Below are 20603 nucleotides of genomic sequence, written 5' to 3' on the forward strand. Positions count from 1 at the left end.
AATTATCCTCTTATCCATTCTCCATATTCAACTTTTAATTAAAAAAATACATTTAACATAACTGAAATAGTTGGGCATTCATTTCACTAGGAATATTTGCTGAGAACTTTAGGCAGGGTAAAGGCAGGGAAACAAGCGAGGAAGACTGGGCTCCTGTGAAGGTCAAAGTCTATTACTCTCTGATAAGTGCCCAAATAGTAGGTTTTTATCTTTTGCAGTGATTTCCATGTGCATAGATTGAATCTACTTCTACGTTGATTTTATTGGAACGTCGCCAGAATCTTAAAACAGGAATCCACAAGTAAAAATGCAAATTATTAAACCTGCTATGGATCTTGCAGATATGCTGCTAGAAATATCTTGATAGAAACATATGTACATATATGTATAAGAGAATATATGTCTATATCACTATACTGTATCATACATAGATTTTGTTCATATACATAAAAATCAGTTTTCATTTTTATTTTGCAAGTATTGGGGCCTACAGTTAGTAGTTCTTGGAAAATGCTTCCAGGGGTGCTTGGGGACTATGCAGTGCTGTGGGTTAAACTGGGGTCTTCCATGTACAATGCAAGTTGCTTAACTCCTGTATCATCTCTCTGACCCCTGAAGTTGCTTTTTTTAATCAATAAATCACTCTCTCTATAAAGAAACATTAATAAAACAATGATAAAGTAGTGCAGATTTGGAAAGCATGCTAGGAAAATAAAGCAAATATATATTAAAAATTCTAAAGTCTGTTAAAAATCCTATCTAAAGTCTTTTAGAAAAGGTCTATGTCCCTTATAATATTCACCATTATTTTCATATACCTTGATGACAGTTTTAAGTATTCTAAAACATAGGGAAGTTGATTGTCCTGCACAATATGAATCATTCATTATTTAATTGAGGAAAATATAGTTCAATGAATGGTATAATAGTAAAGAGTAATGAGGCACCAAAATAATAAATATTGGAATTATGGTCTATATAATTATTTAATAACAATATAAAACCAACTCTGGGATCTTAGAAAAGAAATAAGGAATTAAGTTGAAGGGAAATTGGGAAAATGAGTCCCTTCTAACTAGAATTAAGGTATACTTTATCCATATGTATATAGAAGTATGTACATATCTTTTTTGATCATTGCAACCAATGGTTCTCAAACATTGCATTATTAGCAATATAAAGAATGGATGTAAAGAATATATATAAAGTATATACAAAACAGGGGAGTGTTGCTTGCATCTGAGAGAATCAATCTCAATTATAAATGAAAACCTCTCAATCCTACAAGTGCTAATGTTAAGTTCTTCCAGTTTTATTGCATAATTAGCACATATAATTGTTTAAATTTATGATTGCATAAGTTTAAGGTTCAAGGTTTAATACTGATTTATATATCTTGTGTAATAATTACCAAAACAATGAACACCCATATTATCAAATGGATACAATAAGAACAAAAGGAAAATTATCTTTCAGGGGAGGCCGGAGAGATAGCATGAAGGTAGTGCATATGCCTTGCATGCAGAAGGATGATGGTTCAAATCCCGGCATCCCATATGGTTCCCCGAACCTGCCAGGAGCGATTTCTGAGCCAGGAGTAACCCTGGAGAGCTGCCAGGTGTGACCCCAAAACCAAAAAAAAAAAACTTTTTTGCTGAAAATTCTTAGGATTTCTTCTCTGCCAATTTTCCACAATAATATCAAATACAGTAGTATATCTAAAGTTATCATGCTGTACATTAAATCTCAAATAATAGGGAGTGTTATTAGTCATTGTATTATTAGTGTTATTTTTAACACAAAAAGTCAAATAAGTGATCAGATATGTGGCTATCAGAGTATGAAGATGGTGGGAGAGAAAACTGGAAGAAGGTGTCCAAAAGTAACTCCTTGGGATAGCAACTTAATAGCTTTGGTTGAAATAACTGTTTAAATAATACATAACAAATTATATTTGAAAATATAACACCTGGCAATTAAATATCAACTAATGCTCACCATATATATTGCATTATTAAATTTTTGTGTATTCCAGCATGAAAATTATGATATGAAGTAAAAATCTTATAGATATAACTTGAATAATATTTTTCATCTTTGTCATATACAGTTATAACTATTTTATTATATAATTTTTCCTAGTCCCAACTGACTGCTACTTTAAGGGAATATCAACCCATACAGAGAAAGCATTTGACAAGATCCAACATCCATTCATTATTAAAACCCTCAGCAAAATAGGTGTGAGAGAAAACTTCCTCAAGATAGTAACAGCTAACTATAAAATAAAACCCATAGACAATATTATTCTTAATGGTAAAAAACTGAAACCATTCCCACTGAGGTCTGGCACAAGGCAAGGATGACCATTGTCTCCACTCTTTTTCAACACATTATTAGAAATCCTAGCAACAGCACACAGGCAAGAGGAGAAAATCAAAGGTTATAAAATTGGAAAAGAGGACGTCACACTCTCTATAGATGACATGATGATATACATCAAAGACCCTTGTTTTCAAAAAAGCTCTGAAAAACAATAAACCAATACAGTAAAGTGGCCAGCTATAAAGTTAATACACAAAAATTGGTTGCATTTTTTATACAAATAGTTACTCAAAGGAAAAATAGATCAGTATTCTATTTAAAATAGTGCTCAAACCATCAAAGTACCTAGGAATCAACTTAACAAAAAAGATGAGACCTATACCACAAAAACCTTAAAACAATTAAGAAAAAAATTAAAGACTAAGGAAATGTAAAGTATTTATTTCTTTTTACATAGACATTCTATATTTTAACTGTTTATTTACTGCTCTATCGCCACTGTACACTTGAGCTCTTAGAAGGACAAAGTTCTTGCAAATGTGAAAAAAGAACCAACTATATTATGAACAACTTTCTAACCATGGTGTATAAATAAAATATTTTTAATTAATAAAAAAAAAGAAGGACAAAGTTCTCGTAATTTCTTCCCCTTTTATGTTAGCAATAGGGTCTGGCATAGAAATTTATTCAAAAGCATTTGATAAATAAAAACAATCTAAAAATAAAATAATTTGATTATTATAGCTTAGATCATCATCTTAAAAACAAACCTTATAAATGATTTCCAGAATTTCTATTGACTTGTTAAATTATCTTATGATAAAATATTTTGAGTATTTCAAAACTGCTTTCTGTTATACAAAAAGCAATATTAATCTATATTATAAACGGCAGAATATTATAAGGAAAGTTTCTATAAACTATGCATTTCTGAAAAAAACTTAAAAAAAGAAAGACAATCGGGTTATTTTTCACAGCTTTGCATAGCAAGTCAATCAAACCCTCAATATACCAGACTGAAGCACTAATTCCCTGCACTCTCTATTTGCAGATTACTTGATGATCTATATTGAAGACCCTAATCTGCAAAAAAAGCTCCTAGAAACAAGTGGTTGCATTTCTTTATACAAATAATGCTCAAAGGAAAAAAAGATCAGAATATTCTATTTTAAATAGTGACATCTATTTTAAACAGTTCATTTGATCAAATCATAAGAAGTCCTGACACAACAGAGCTGACTCTCAGACTACTCCAAGATTAAATTCTACATATCATATGTTCAAAATATTTTTATCATATGTCAAGGCTGATTTATGGTTTTTCTTTTGTTACAAATGATAACCATTATTTTATGTGTAAAAATTCTGTATGTGGCCTAATAATTATGGGAAGAATACATGTAAGAAAAATAAAGTATTTCATTAGACTGCATTTAAATATTTAAAAATTTATACCAATCTAAAATGCCCCCAAAGAATGCTAGAGTGAGTTCTGTTTGATGTTGGCCTTCTTTTCTGTGTTCCACTATCCCAGCTGGGGTCTGCCTTCAGATAACATCATTAGGCCTATTTCTGACCAGAAGCCCGTGTACCTCCTTGATGGCTGAGTCCCAGCAACCTCCACACCAGACTCACACCACATTAAGGGCTCATTCCACAGCTCCTGAAGCAGAGGGCAACTAATGTGGCCACGAGAAAGATCTACTCAGAAAATAACATACCGAGAGAAGTCATTCTTCCTGTCATTCTGTGACAGACAAGACAGAGAATAGACAGGCAAGAAAAGACAGAGAATAATCTCCAGTATAATCCCTCAGCATCTTCCAGGGGTGTTAACTACAAACTCACCCCCAGCATGGTACGAACACTAGAAAACCAAAGGGAAAACATAGAAACCCATCAAGCTCAATGAGTGATAACAACACCTCCAAAGATGTAAATACCAGTAAATCCTCAGGCAGTGTCTTTAGGGATTCTCTGATGATAATGTTCAATGAGTTCAAAGAAACTATAGCAAAGGTAGTCATCAAAGCATAAGAAGGGATGAGAGTTGATATGTAAAAATAAAAAAATAAGATCACTACAGTCAGAAATGAAGAATGGTAGATGATATGAAAAAATCAGTAGAAGCTCCGAGTAGTCGAAAAACAGAAGCTGATATTATGACAATAGTAGTGAGTGAGAGAAATAGAATACCTGTCTCAAATACAGGCAGAGGGTAGGGGAGGAGAAAAATAGGGGGTATTAGTGGTGGGAATATAGCAACTGGTGAAGGGGGTGTCCTTTTTTATAAATAAAACTCAACTACAAACATGCTTGCAATCCTGGTGCTTAAATAAAGATATCAATTACAAATAAATACATCACTAAATGAATAAATAATTGGTTGCTATGAAAAAAAAAAAGGATCAAGGAACTCCAAGATGAGTAAGAAACAGCAGAAGGAGGAAAGTAGTCTGAAAAGACATAAACAGTATATCAGAGAGCTAATAAGTTCAGGAGAAACAATATAAATATCAAAGTCTCTGAAGAAAGGAAGTCAAAAATGTGATGAAGAAACAATAGTCAAATAGTTAAATCAATAGGAATTTCCAAGAGTTGAGAATTACAAGCACTGGGACCCAAGAGGCCAAAGAGTCCCAGTGAAGATAGACCAATTAGAAAAATTCCAAGTCACATTAGATTCAAAATAACAAAATTCAAAGATAAATACAGAATACTGAAAGCAGCAAGAGCAAAAGGAACTTATATACAAAGGAAAGCCTATCAGGAGGTCAAAGCAATAGTACAGCAGATAGGGCCTTTTGCCTTGTACTTGGCTATCCCAGCATTCCATATGCCTGCCCTAAGCCTTCCAAGAGTAATTCCTGAGCTCAGAGCCAGGAGTGAGCGCTGAGTGATGCCTGGTTGGGCCCCAAAACAGAGAAAACACCCCCTCCCAAGAAAAGCCCATAAAATGTACAGCAGATTTATCAAATGAGATTTTACAAGCCAGAATATGGAAGGAAATAATACAAAAACTCAATAAAATGAACACCTCACCAAGAATACTTTACTTGGCTAGCTAATCATTTAGATTTGAAGAAACTATATAAGGCTTCATGAAATGGCAATAGCTTATGGAATAAAGAGCTTTAAAACAAGTTTACAAGAAGTGTTTTTAAAAGACAGGACAAATTCCCCAATATGTGGCACTGAGTATGGAATTCACTCTTGGTAATATTTGTTCTATACTGAACTAAGAAAGGTTTTAAAACATATGGCAATTAATAATCAAAAATAGACTTTTATTGATGTACTTTCTGATAATCCTATTTGCATATCTTTAAGTTTTACTGGACCAAGTGATATGAAATAAATTTGTTACAGACTTACCAAGGGGGTAGACTGGGAGTGTGGGAACCTGTAGATACTGGCAGGGGGAAGATGACATGGGTAGTGAGAATGGTATTGGCACAATGCAAAGGAATGCAATGCAAAGAAATTTCATGAGGCTATTTTTTTTAAGAACTTTCCATGAGTTTACTATAGTCCCTTTTGTTTATCTTTGCTTTCATTTGCTTGGTCAGTAGTGTTTCATCCTTGAAGATGTCTTTAGCTTAATGCCATAGAGTGTTCTGCCTAACTTGCCTTCTGTGTAATTTATAGTTTCAGGTCTTATGCCAAGGTCTTTAATCTACTTTGATTTGATCTTTGTGCACAGTATTAAAGAGGGTCATTAAAGTTAGATACTTCTGTGCCCTCAAAGGAAATAGTGATTAGGATACAAAGACTACCCACAGGATAGGAGAAACTTTTCATCCAATACCCTTCAGATAAGGGATTAATATCTAAGACATACAAGGCACTGATTGAATTTTATAAGAAAAAAATTCAATTCCATTAAAAATTAGGGAGAAGAAATGAACAGACACTTTCTAAGAGAATAAATACAGGTGACCAAAAGGCACATGAAAAAAATGTTCATCATCACTAATCATCAGGGAGATGCAAATCAAAACAACAATGAGATATCATCTCATACTACACACATCTCAACAAACAAGAACAACTAGTGCTAGCATAAATGTGGGGGAAACGTGCCTGCCAGGAGCTATTTCTGAGCAGACAGCCAGGAGTAACCGGTGAGCACCGCCGGGTGTGGCCCAAAAACAAACAAACAAACAAATAAATAAATGTGGGGGGAAAGTGATGTTCATTCATTGCTGGTGGGAATGCAGATTGGCTCAATCTTATACAACAGAATAACCATGCATCCATTAGGAAAAATGAAGTCATGAAATTTGCTTATATATGGATGGACATGAAGACTATCATGCTGAGTGAAATGAGGCAGAGGGAATGGGATAGACATAGAATAATATCACTCATTTGTGAGATATAAGAAAAATAAGAGATAGAATGGTAGTAATAGGGGCCGGGCGGTGGCGCTAGAGGTAAGGTGCCTGCATTGCCTGCGCTATGGACCGTGGTTCGATCCCCCGGTGTCCCATATGGTCCCCCAAGCCAGGAGCGACTTCTGAGCGCATAGCCAGGAGTAACCCCTGAGCGTCACCGGGTGTGGCCCAAAAACCAAAAAAAAAAAAAAAAAAAAGAATGGTAGTAATACCCAGAGACCCAGAGACAACAGATATAAAGGTCAGGATGTCCAGCTCAGGGCAGAAAGCTCACCAGGGCAGAAAGGTGAGTGTAGTTAGAGTAGAAAAAGGTAGAAAGGTCTATTGGGACAATGATAATTGGAACTGATTGCTCTGGACAAGAACTCGGAGCTGAAAGTTGAGAAACTAACAGGCAAGGCACCCCTCCATTAACAACAGTGCAAACCAGTGTCAAAAAGGAAAGAGAGAGAGAGAGAGAGAGAGAGAGAGAGAGAGAGAGAGAGAGAGAGAGAGAGAGAGAGAGAGAGAACCTTCCTGCTCTAGAGCAAGGAAGGGGTAAGAGAAAACAAGAAATGAAAGGCATTGGTGATGATGGGTGCAGTAGTGAATAATGTTGTAAATTGTATGACTGAAATCCAACAATAAACAATTTGGTAATCACAGTGCTTAAATAAGGATTTAAAAAAAAAACGTTCCATGAACCACTTATTTACCATTGTAATGGACCAAGTAGACGTGAAAAACAATTTGAAGGTAAATGGATTAGAAAAGAGAAAGTAAAAGTTTTTTTTCCACAAATGATATAATCTCCCTTATATATTAAGGAATAACAAAAAAAAATAAGAATCATTTTAGAGCCAGTGAACAAGTACAGCAATATTGTTGGATATGCTAAATATATAAAAACACCTCAACTATATTTCTATATACAATATCAATGAATAACCTAAACATGAAAGCAATATAATAATTCTATTTACAATAGCATCAAAATAGAATAAATTAAACAAAAGTACATCTGATAAACAAGATGTATACACTAAACTATTCTAGTCATTGAAAACAACCAATAAATAAAACTTCCCATTTTATGGACTAAAAGATATCATGTTTATTTGTGGCCACACACAGTGATGTTCAAGATTTCCTCCTGGTTCTGCACTCAAGAATTACTCCTGGTGGTGCTCAGGAGAATATACGTGATGCTGGAAATTGAACCCGGGTTGGCAGCATGCAAGGCAAATGTCCTCCCCACTGTATAGTTGATCCAGCTACTGAAAGATACCATTTTAAGATGGCAACAACCTCTATCCAAATCAATCTAATCAAACACAATCACTGTAAGAATCTCAGTGATTTTCCCCTCAAAAAATAGAAAAGCTGATTTAAAATTTACCAAGAAATACAAGTAACTCTTCAAAGAGGTTGGAAATATTATAATAGTCTGCATATATGATTGCTTTAGAAATGCAATCCTAAATTTAAACACACACACACACACACACACACACACACAAATCTGGGGCCAGAGAAATAGCACAGCAGTAAGGTATTTGCCTTACACACAGCTGGCCCAGGACCGAAGGTGGTTTGATTCCTGGCATCCCATAATTTTCCCTGAGCCTGCCAGGGGCGATTTCTGAGCACAGAGCCAGGCATAACCCCTGAGTTTCACCACGTGTGACCCAAAAACAAAACATAAAACAAATAAACAAAAAAAATCCAAGAATGATCCTCAAGTTTTTTAAGGTTTTATTCAAATAAATAATCACAAAATGTAAAAATTACTTAGTTTTAAAGTAAAAATTACTTAGTTTTAAAGTTTTAGTAGTCTTAATTAAAAATACTCTCAAACTGAAAGAACAGATAAAAGAACAAATAAAAGACAGTGGTAATCTAGCCGTGTCCAGTTCATAAGTGTGATGTCTCGGATGATTTAGCACTGAAAAACACATTTCCAAAAAACCAAAACCACTCCACTTGATCAACAGACTATTAACTATTGGCCACATGGCCACAAATATTTTGGAAATATCTTCCAAATGATAGGAACTTCTGACAAATTGCTTGTTCAACACTAGTCATAGAACCAATAATTTCTAAATTCATGATAATATGGGAAAATTCTCCCAATAACAGATGGCTTGCTGTGCTGATTTCTATGTTTTGTGTTCATCTCATCTATGAGGATATGAACCACTCATCCCTCTGCTAGAAGTAGAAAGCCAATAGTGTCAGTAGGATACATGGCAGTCAGGATGAAAATCCAAATGGCCTTAGATTTCCAATCCATGATCATTTGAAGATATTTGAGATTTAATTTGAGATAATTACTCAAGTTATTTGCAGAAGTTGAGTTATTACTGTTTCTCTTTGAAGAGGATAGACAGGCAGAAATACACCACTTGTATAAAGTTTCTTTGCATCATCATAAAAACGAGTGAAGTCATCTCTCCTGACGGCTTCATAATATGTACATGGAATCTATTATGCTGAGTGAAATAAGTCAGAGGGAGAGAGATAGATACAGAATAGTCTCACTCATCTATGGGTTTTAAAAAAAATTAAAGACATTATTGTAATAATCCCAGAGACAAGAAAGTTAAGGGCCAGAAGGACTGGCTCACAATATGAAGCTCACCACAAAGAGTGGTGAATGCTGTTAGGGAAATAACTACAGTAACAATTATTATAGCAACATTAATGAATGAGAGAAGTAGAATGTCTGGAATACAGGTAGGGGTGGGGGTGGAGAGGGGGAACCTTGGTGGTGGTGGGAATGTTGCACTGGTGAAGGGGGGGTGTTCTTTTTATGACTGAAACTCAACTACAATCATGCTTGTAATTATGGTTCTTAAATCAAGATTTTATTAAAAAATAAAGTTTGTGTCATCTTGAAAAAAATAAAATAAAAATAAGACAATGTCATAACAATGCTTGAATATTGGTTGAATAATTTCTCTTCTCAACAATATTTTCCAGGTCCAGCTACCATATAGATATGTTATATAATAAGCAAATATAAAGAGATAAAAAATTTAAAACACAGCTATTTGTACAGTAGAAAAATATTTTACAGGCTGTAGAGATAACAGAGGGGTTATGGTCTCCTGTGTACCACCAGAATGATTCCTGAATGCAGAATCAAAAATAAATCTGATTACTGATGGGTGTAGCCACCAAACAAACAGAAACATTTCTAATGGTAAATGTAGATTTTAATGTTCTAGGGTTTTTAGCAGATCATCTCTAATGATTATTAAAGGGGAACTTTTTAAGTAAACATATTTGTAAATATGTATAGCTAAATATAAATATATTATTTATTAACCAGCTTAAGACATACTCAAATATTTAATGAATCTTTTAAATTTTCTTTTTGCCATTTTCTGTTTGTACATTCAGGAAGCCTACTTAAATGTGGCTAACACTAACAACATAATTATCATGCAATTACTGTAATGAAACAGCGACTGGAATGAATTTTGTTCATTGTAATCACTGCGTTCATTTTAAATACTAACATTGCTATAAATAGTTAAACTAGGGCATCAGGCATTTCCCCCCCCCCCTTCTTTTCTGGTGCTTGGGCTACAAATGAAAGGCACAAACCATCAATGGTCAATTTTAAAATAAGATTAGTTCCAAAAATGTTGCATATGCATGTTAAGTTATTAGCATTTAAACAATCTGTGGTGTATTTATTAGCTACTAAAAAAAAGTCACTGGGAGTGCTCAGATCTCTTTCCTCTCAGAAAAAGTCTCTTAGTTTTAAATAATGAACACAAATCAAAGATCCCATGTTGAGTTATTAATGAGCTGCACCACCATTTTATTATAAACTTTGTGGTTGGCAGTTCAGGCCACCTTATGGAACATATGTTCATTTCTTGGCGAGGTGGGCTTGGCCTCCTTTAGTTTACAGGCCTTGATGATTCATATACCTAATATCTAAACCATCACATCCTTCTCCCTGTAAAGCAATGTACTTTACTCCTTGACAACATAATGAGGAAAGAGCTTCAAGTCAGAATCGTCTAAATCTCTACCAATTCAGGTATGTTAGCTTGGCCCTCTGGCTCCAGGCCCCAAAAATATCTGAGATTTAAAAGTGACTCCTCTAAGTCACATACTCAAGAGGGAAAAAAATCTTTCTGAATTATCTTTCTTGTCAATTAAAAGTAATATGTTACAAAAATTTGGTTTTTAATAGGGGTGCTTATCAAGCAGATCTTGTATGAATACAAAAGTCAATACTGAACTACTAGAAAATCCAATTCCTTTGAAGAATACAATGACTTGCAATTCTCCATGTTAAGTAAATGTCAGAGAAACCTCATTTTCTGCAATCATGGGAGGAAGCTTTTCTGTGAACTTGTGCTCAAAAATCATCGACATAGCCCTGTAGAACCAGCTTCAGACTTGGTGTCTTGTGTTATGAAACATGAAAATATGTTTTTCTGCATTCTTTCTTGTATCATCTCCTGTTACCCACCCCATTCAAAATCCCATCTCTAGAAATGTCTTTTACTAATGAACTTCTTGAGGGATCTAACCAAATATGCGTGTTTCCTAAACAAACAAACAAATAAACAAAACCACCACCACCAAAAAAAAAAAAAAAAAAAAAAACCTGATACCCCTATATCTCTCTCTCTGCTTTTTTCCCCACAGAGTATGAAGAACACAGACATTTGTTCTGTTCCTTTTTTTTTTATTATCTCTCTCAGAAGTCAAAAATGCTCTAGGATATGGCAGAAAACTGGTAAGATGCATGGAGACCAGAAACTCCAGAATAAAGTCGGCTCTGTGCTGTCCAACACATTGCTTTGGAAAGTCTAGTCCAGTATATCATATATTTTTTATAAGGGAGGCTAAAAATTTGTTTTCAGAACTTTCATTTTGATTTAAAGTTCTATACTCCTCCCTCCTTCCATTGGAAAGATATCTAGTAATCAGTGTCAAAAATAAACTAGAGGAAAATTTAAGTTTGAGGCATCTAATCATAAAGAACTTGAAAACAACATAAACCAGACTCTGTGATAGTGAATACAAACTAATATCTATTTGGTCATTAAAACTACTTAATGAAAATTTACAAAATATGTATCAGTTGCAGTAGAAGTTAAATGAATATGAGAAAATAAATCTACTGGGAATGGCAGGGTAAGTTCTAAGGGGTAGGAGAAAGGACTATGATGCTACTGGGTAAAGCTACTGAACAAATATATTTTTACCTGCCGTTGTCTTGTGAGAATTGCTTTTGCAAATCCTCTTTATTCCACTGTGATTTCTCTTGGCCCTGCTCAGGAATTTCATGTGTTTTTTCCTTGTCTCCTGATTTTCTGAGTTCCTCCTTTTTACATGTTTGCGCGATTTCTTTCCCTTGCCCATTCTCATTAATTCTTTCTTCCTTGACCTCTTCCGCCTCATGAACTATCTCTTCATGTTTATCCCCTTCTGTCCCTCCCTCTTCTATTCCCTTTGGCCTTTGGAAGGCAACACAACAAAATCCAAGGCATGCAAGTAAACACAGAAAGGAAAAAAATGGTCAGGAAAAATGCATATGACATTAAACAGAAAGACAATGAAATCTAATGTAAATAAAGATCCCTTTCCTAGTGCTTCCAGCAAAGCACTGAGTTAGCAATATGTAATAATACTATTTTAAAGTCATATATCCTGTATTTTAGGCTACATGGAAAACAGCTGTGGTGTCTTTATTATTGATCCAATAGGATTAACATCATTTCGTTCAGGTGCTCATAAAATCTACAATGTAGGCAAAAAAGCACAACTCACACTAACATATACAACATCATTTTTGTTGAAAAATTAAACTTTCTCTGGGTCTTTATAAAAAATGTAGGTGGTTAACAAGGTACCCTACTAAAAAAGAAAATTCTTAATTTTTCTGAATTACCGAACTACATGCAAGTAGGAAAAAATAATCCTTCGGAAATCATTCCTCATCTTCCTAGGCATTTTCAACAACTCAAGTCTCTGCTTGAAATTTATCTTTTAATTTCAGAAAAATACAATAACAGAATTAAATGGGAAACACCAAAACAGTATTGTAGCAAGAGAACTGCTACCAGATCCATAAGGCATTTCTGAGCAAGAAGTTTAAAATGTAGACCAAAAACATAATCAATATTAGCATGAACAAAAATTCTCATTGCCTTAATGACAAAGATTAACATTAAAAAAAAATAAAGCACTTTAAGTTTATGCCAAGCAAAAGAAAGACTCTCAGAAGATATGCAGAGGCATTTCCTGCTACAATCCCCTTACTCACCTGATTTTCTTGTTTCCTCTGGGCCGTTCTGATTGGACGGACATGTGGCTTGTGCTGCTGAAACGAGAAGCACTACTAGTCCTTGAAACCGCAGATATGTCACTTACATCACTGTCCGAGGATTTAGTGGAAATATTATCTGCCCCTCTATGAGGATCCCATCCTGATCGATACTGTTAACACAGATTGACAAATACGCAGAGGTTGTCAGTATTCCCACACAAAGCAATGATTAGCTTCTCCTATTTCAGCACTTTAATTGTCCACAGAGGATACTGCAAAAACCCCACTCAGTTGCATATAAAACAAAAGTGAATAGCAATTATCCTAAAAGAAAAATTCAATTTATAGGAAACCCTGGGTTTTAGCAAAGGCAATTAGAGCATTTCACCACACCCCAAAGAAGGCCATTAAAATACTTTCACAATGGCAATGGCCTTAGGAAAGAAAATTTAGGTAAAATCTGGGATATAAACATTTGGCTTAATATTAGGAAGTATGAGTTTATTTTTCTAAATTTTTAAATAAAATTTAAAAAAAAGTAATATGATAGACTTTCCCAATGTAATTTATAAGAACCAACGCTAGCAGCCAGCAATTTTCTCTTTAATCCATTAGGCTTCACTGAAAACCTAGAGATAATATAAAAATCTAATGATTAAACGCTAACTTTTTCAGAAAAGCCAAGAGCAAAGTGAAAGTTTCATTTCTGAATGGTTGCTGGAATTTTGATGCATCCTAGAAATACTAGAAAAAGTAATTATTATTTTCAATATCTCAACTTCCTGGAATTGAAATAATCTGAAAGTTATCAGGCCCAGTCCATGCAGTGTGCTCTGGGAGTTCACATATTCTGGCAAATTGAAAATCATCATAATGCTGTACATCAGTGCATTGAGGATGTATGAAAGAAGAATTGGGGATCTGGAAAACCTGGAAATTTCTTACTAGTATTGGTAAACTTGAGCAATGAGTCAATCGTTAAAGCCTATTTATAAAAATAAGAAGAACAACAATATCTTACTTGTAGGATTGGTTTGAAAGCTAGAAATAATATATGTATCTGGCATAATATCAATAAATGAGTGCCAGTATTATTAACTCTACAATTATTTCTTGATGTTTCTTAATGGTTTAAGAAAATATTTGCGAAAGATTTTTATTTCTCTGCACTCCAAACATAGTATTGAATTTTTGCAATTTTTGCGATCAGAGTATATAGCCTGGTTAGAAAAGATATATGGCTTCAAACTACATTTTGAACTGTCCTAATATTGAGAATGTATGAGGGAAATGTTGAGCCTGTTTAGGGTACAGGCGGGGGTTGGGTGGGGAGGAGGGAGATTTGGGACTTGGGTGATGGGAATGTTGCACTGGTGATGGGTGGTGTTCCTTTTATGACTGAAACCCAAACACAATCATGTATGTAATCAAGGTGTTTAAATAAAAAAAAAATTAAAAAAAAAAAAAAAAAAAAAAAGAAAAGATATATGGCGACTTGAGAAATCACTACCCCAAAACAGGCACATATAAATAAGATTTCTCTGGAAATATTAGACTCAAATATTTTGTCTAAATACATTAAAGTATAATAGGTGGTGTAAAAACACTGAATCAAATGCAAATGATTTGTGCCCCCCCCCAGGCCTTTCCTAGTCCATGTTGACTTCCAACTTTATTGAATAAACTCTCAATTATGTAAAATAATGTAATTAAATTATCCCCTCAATCCATTCGCATTCTTAGGAATATCTATATAAGCAGAAACTTCATGTTTGTTATGAAAGAAAGTTATTCTGATAGAGACTAGAATAGCAATTCCTCAAGTAAATCTCACATTATCTATGCTAGCTTGTGGATAGATATATTATAAAATATATTAAAACTATCTTATACATTTACTTTACATAAAGTAAGTTTTATCAAATTGAGAAGTAAATGTCTTTCCATTTATATTTTTAATATTTTTCTTATATTAAAGATGACTATTTCAAGAAATGCTCAAATTTGTTGATTAGCCGCTGACCTATATGTTGAAAACTTTTATTTTTCATAATATAAAGCAATCAGAAAAAAATTAGGAAAAAAAAAAGCATTCGGTTGTAGCTTTTAAAATAATTTATAACTGAACAAAAGAAAGCAGTTTGGCATTATATGTTTGGGCAGGCTCTTGCTCATGGGATTATGATATCTAATTCAAATGAAAATCTGAAAGTAGTAAGGGCAATATTGCAGTAACTTAGAATATATACTTTGAAATGAAATACAATATTTGGTCTCAATCCTGGGCACCCAAATCACCAGATTTCTGATCTTGACCTATTGCTTTCCTAAACTTCATTGTTCTATCCATGTCACACTGGGAAACAATTGTACCCCTCCAGTTTATCTGCAAGGATTACTAGGAAGCATTTAGCATAGAGCTATACACATAGAAAGTGTTTAGAAAATAAATGATAAGCGATGCTATAGAAAGCTGAATACTACTATCTGCCTCAGTAATATCTTTACAGAAATGAGTATTATTAGGTAGAGATATCCCAGAGTGAGTGATTATGTTAAAACTGATCTAAGTTAAAACAACAACAAAGCATTTCTATATGTAAGTAATAGATTGATTTCAGAAAATCAGTTTATAAAGTGCAACTGAAATGTTATAACAACTTTTCCATGGAATTACTAAGTCCTCACACTCCATCACCTTTTAGTGAAAACTGCTTCCAGCTTAGGATGTGTGTTCATTTTTTGTCACAGAAGGAAACACACAAGCTGGCATTTTTTAGATGTCTCTGGTTCTTGGCCCTGACGTAGAAAATTATTAGGTACCTGAAGACCTCAGGTCTCCCTAATTGTTTTCTTGCCCAATTTGCTTTCTTTTCATTTCCAAATTATTGACTTTGGAATTTTAGTATTAAAATTGTGACTTGACATACTCGAGGATATAACCTGACATATTCTTGTTTTTTAAGTCATGGCATCTTATCCAGGTTTATAATAATCATGCTGGCTAAGCTCAAATTCTGGATATGCAATCCCTAAGGAAAAATAATGGCATAGCATACTTAAGGAGAGATATGGCTTATCATACAGTATATGACTCTTATAAATCACAACATTCTTCTCTTGGAAGAGTGCTCTCTGTGGTATATATGTGTATTTGTATTTAATTTCAGACCCTCCGTTAGAATATATTTTCTTAATAGCCAGTATAATATTTTTCTTTCCTTTATAACTTTCCAAACACCTAAGAATCACAGATTTAATAAACTGAGTTTCACTCTGATGTCTAGCTTTTCTTGTAATACAGACAGGATAAATCCTGTTTAAGATTTCTTCTGAGGATTAAAAGTAATATTTCCCAAATACCCAATAGTGTGCTTTTTAGCACTTTCAGTGGTTTCTGTCCGGTATGTAAAAAAAATAACATAAAACAAAAAAGACTTGAAATGAGATAGCTCATAGAGAGAACACAAATGATTTAAATGCTCTAGTTTGGTAATTTTGCAATCTGCACTAAATGCATTTCTTTGTCTACTTTTAAGCAACTGGGTATGTTTACCTTTGAGATATAGCTCAGGCTTTCATATCCAAGAGTCCGTGATAAGAAAAGAAAGACAGGTTTGGGGAGTAGAGAAGATAAAACTATTTTTTGTAAATATAACTTTAAAAGGCATATTTTGAATATAGTTAGGACAAAATGTCTTCCTGCAGACAACTCATTTAAAAAAGTAGTAAGTGGTCTAATACTGAAGTTACTTCGAAAAATGGTTCTATTTTTCTTTTTCTAAATGTATTTTGCTTCTCCTAAAATATAAATCAAAATTATACTTTAACAGTGATATAGAGGCTGAAAAATTGTTCCAAGGTAGGCTAAGTAAGTTCACATATTTAGAAAATGGTTAGAGCTCTCTTGGCACTAGATACTAAATGATGCTTTAAACAATCATCATGTATTAGTTGACAGCTGACAGCTGACCAACGAATGGTGGGCTGACCATCCTCTTTAATGGATCACAAATAAACATTTATTGCATAGGATTACAAGATCTTAGTTGAAAATAATGCTCTGATTATAGATCGTTAAAATCTTGGAAGAGAGCAAGGAAGCTTTTCCGACAACATTTTAATGTTTTGTACATTTCTATTAAGCAGATCATGAACTAGAAAAGTTTACAGGAAATTCTTCTTCAGGATGTTCCAGAATCTAAAGAGTTTCTAAGTGGCCTAGAAAAGTTAATGTTTTGCCCTATTTATCTAACATTAGAGGAGTATAACTGTGTATTTGTGGAGTATCACTGAAAGGCAAATGTCTATTAATTTTTAAAATAATATTCATGAAAAAAAACACATTCAAATGTCTAAAATATAAATCCAATTTTCTTCAAATTCAAATTTAAATTTACTGTTTATAAATTCTTAGGTTGTATTTTTTTTTCCTGGATTTTGGGTCACACCCGGTGACACTCAGGGGGTTATTCCTGGCTATAAGCTCAGAAATCGCTCCTGGTTGGGGGGACTATATGGGACGCCAGGGGAATCAAACTACAGTCTTTCCTGGGTCAGCCACATGCAAGGCAAATGCCCTATCACTGCGCCATCACTCTGGCCCCCTTAGGTTGTATTTTTCTACAGACAGTCCAATTATTTGAGCTTAGTTTAGGACTCAGATAAAACATCACTCCAGAGACTAATCACATGGTGGTGGGATTCTATGAGTTTCCTTAATCATAGTTTGCCTTCAACTTCATTAACCTCATCCCCAAACTGAAATTTGTTGTCTAAAGCCTTGGTCCAAAAGTTAGTTGCTGCAATATACTGGATAGAATAGAAAATCCTTAAAGTCGAAAGGAAAACAAATTATGCGATAAAAAAAGATATGGAGAAACAGTCATATCATACTCATAAAGAAAAAAAGAAGTAACAAATCACAAGATGGGGAAAATGCTGGGAAAAGCCATTTTGGAAAGGAAAGAGAGGCCAAGTTCTGGGTGGGACTCTTGAGATTACTCTGGGAGCAGAGAGGAGACAAGAAAAGAGAGAGTGAATCTGGTAAAGCAATCCATTAAAATGACCTATGAACAAGAAATACCCCCATTTTGCTTTCCCTATTTTTTTGTTTTGTTTTGTTTTGTTTTTGGGTCACACCCAGTAGTGCTTAGAGGCTACTCCTGCCTCTATGCTGAAAAATCGCCCCCAGCAGGCTCGAATGACCATATGGGATGCCGGGATTCGAACCACTATCTCTCCGGCCCCTGATCTCTCTATTTTTAAATCATTTCATAACTCAGAGAGAGAAACATTTGCTTTAAAATGGCACACGGGCCAGAGAGAGAGCATGGAGGTAAGGCATTTGCCTTGCATGCAGAAGGATGGTGGTTCGAATCTCTGCATCCCATATGGTCCCCTGAGCCTGCCAGGAGCAATTTCTGAGCGTAGAGCCAGGAGTAACTCCTGAGTGCTGCCAGGTATGAACCAAAAACTAAAAAAAAAAAAAAGTGGCACATGTTACTGGGGCTCTTTGAAGAGCTGCTTTGTATCCTAGACAAGGTTCTTTCTGGTGGCCAATTGGATGGAGTGTTGGGCTATGGCAAGGACAGACTATAGAAAAGAGAACTAGTTCCAGATTTAACTTTAGAATAAATACTGTATGTATAATTCCATGCCCCCATTACTTAATATCTATAGCTACCCTGCTAGATTAGAAACTCCCTGAAGAAAATGAAAATATTTTAGAGTTCTATATCAGTGTATAGTAAGAATTCAATGACTGCTTAATGAACCTAAATAACGTGAATGCCTGGAGCCTTACCTCTAGCAGTCTCAGAATCTAAGATACTATGATGATAATTGAATAAAGGGTCATTACCTAAACCCTTTATTCTAGGTATTAGATATAGGCAGTGTTGTTTTAGGAGGAGTTTAATAACCAAATATCCAAGGGAAAAAGGTTCTGCTTTCAATTACTCCTACCATGACTGATTTTGAGTTATCAATGGGTCACAGGGCACAAAATTGGACACACCGCTTGTTAGGAATATAAGCATCATTTACAACCCTACAAGACCTAATGATGAGCTAAGAAAACAAATATATGCAGTAAGGTGCTATATTTAAAGGTAGTTATTTTGAAAAAATACAGTGAAAACTGTACACATACAGTTTAAGGCACAAAAATCGCCCTCATAGGGGAAGCTATAGAGTCAAATGTTTCTTGGTTCGATAAAAATTGATGAGGTCAATAATTTTGACCAGAGAATCGTAGAGAAGCAAATTATTGATATCGTCAACATGACATTCAAAAAGTGGTTAAACCATTCTTATAAGCATTACGGGTCTGTATTTGTGTAAAGAATTAAATCCTTTCTAAAAAATCACTTTACTTTCTTGAGGCCAAAACATGTCAAAGAAACCATAGTACATGGGTAACACAAAGAGGCACTTACTAATATGAATAAAAAGACTTCTATTTAAAAAAAATAGAATTGAAGGGGCTGTAGTGGTGGTGCAGCAGTAGGGTGGTTTGCCTTGCATGGGGCTGACCTAGGACAGACCTCGATTCGATCCCCGGGCATCCCATATGGTCTCCCGAGCCAGGAGCGATTTCTGAGCGCATAGCCAGGAGTAACCCTTGAGCATCACACCAGGTGTGGCCCAAAAACAACAACAACAACAAAAAGGTTTCAAAATTCTTAGTAAATAGCTGCTTTGGGGAAACAACAACCTTTATGTCCACTGATTCCTCAAAGTTTTCAGAGATAGAATATGCTCATTCTGAAATGAAATCCCAGATCAAGATATTTCAGCACAGAAGAGCTCAAGAGCTTACCAAATTCTTCCTCAAATTCTTATCCTTTGACCTAATTCTTAGATATTTCTTCCCAAAATTCTATCCTTCAACCACTCTTACCACATAAAAAAACTTATCTTTCAACCATTCTTACCAAATGCCTCATCAGCATCCCTATTCCCCAACCATTCTTGCTACATTCAGAATCCTTAATCCTTAATCCATCCAAATTCTTACCACATTTCTCCTCATAATCTATATCCTTCATCCATAATCACTATATTCCTCTTCAGAATCCTTCTCCATCAAACATTTTCATCATATTCATCCTCAGAATACTTATTCTTTAACCTTCCCCACCATATTTATTTTCAGAATCCTTATCCTTTAATCATTCTTAAAATATTCCTTCTCAGAATCCTTATCTTCACCTACTCTTAAAAATTCTTCTTCAGGGGCCGGAGAGATAGCATAGCAGTGTTTGCCTTGCAAGCAGCCAATCCAGGACTTAAGGTGGTTGGTTTGAATCCCGGCATCCCATATGGTAACCTAGTGCCTGCCAGGAGTGAATTCTGAGCAGATAGCCAGGAGTAACCCCTGAGCACTGCCAGGTGTGGCCCCCAAATAAAACGAACAAACAAAAAAACAAAATAATTCTTCTTCAGAATTCTTATCCTTCACTCATTCTTACTTCAACCATTCTTCCACATTGTTCTTAGAATTATTATCTTTTATCCATTATTACCATATTCCTCCTCAGAATCCTTAATCATTCCAGGCTTCAGAATTCTTATCTTTCAACAATTAATCCTAA

General features: G+C 34.6%; 1 protein-coding gene across 19 annotated transcripts in view; it reads right to left on the reverse strand.

Moving 5' to 3' along the window:
• The window catches only part of RIMS2 (regulating synaptic membrane exocytosis 2), a 565766-nt gene that overhangs the window by 124619 nt on the left and 420544 nt on the right, over positions 1–20603 (reverse strand). For 9 of the 19 annotated variants that reach the window (XM_049773842.1, XM_049773835.1, XM_049773829.1 and 6 more), the window contains one exon: positions 13003–13175. The exons of 9 other annotated variants lie outside the window; for them this stretch is intronic. In XM_049773842.1, coding sequence (XP_049629799.1) covers positions 13003–13175 — 173 coding nt within the window. Of the gene's footprint in view, positions 1–11941; positions 12047–13002; positions 13176–20603 lie in introns of those variants that run through there. One more of the 19 variants, XM_049773840.1, reaches the window with a different exon arrangement.

The sequence above is a fragment of the Suncus etruscus genome, chromosome 5, assembly GCF_024139225.1.
Source record: "Suncus etruscus isolate mSunEtr1 chromosome 5, mSunEtr1.pri.cur, whole genome shotgun sequence".
Taxonomy (NCBI): domain Eukaryota; kingdom Metazoa; phylum Chordata; class Mammalia; order Eulipotyphla; family Soricidae; genus Suncus; species Suncus etruscus.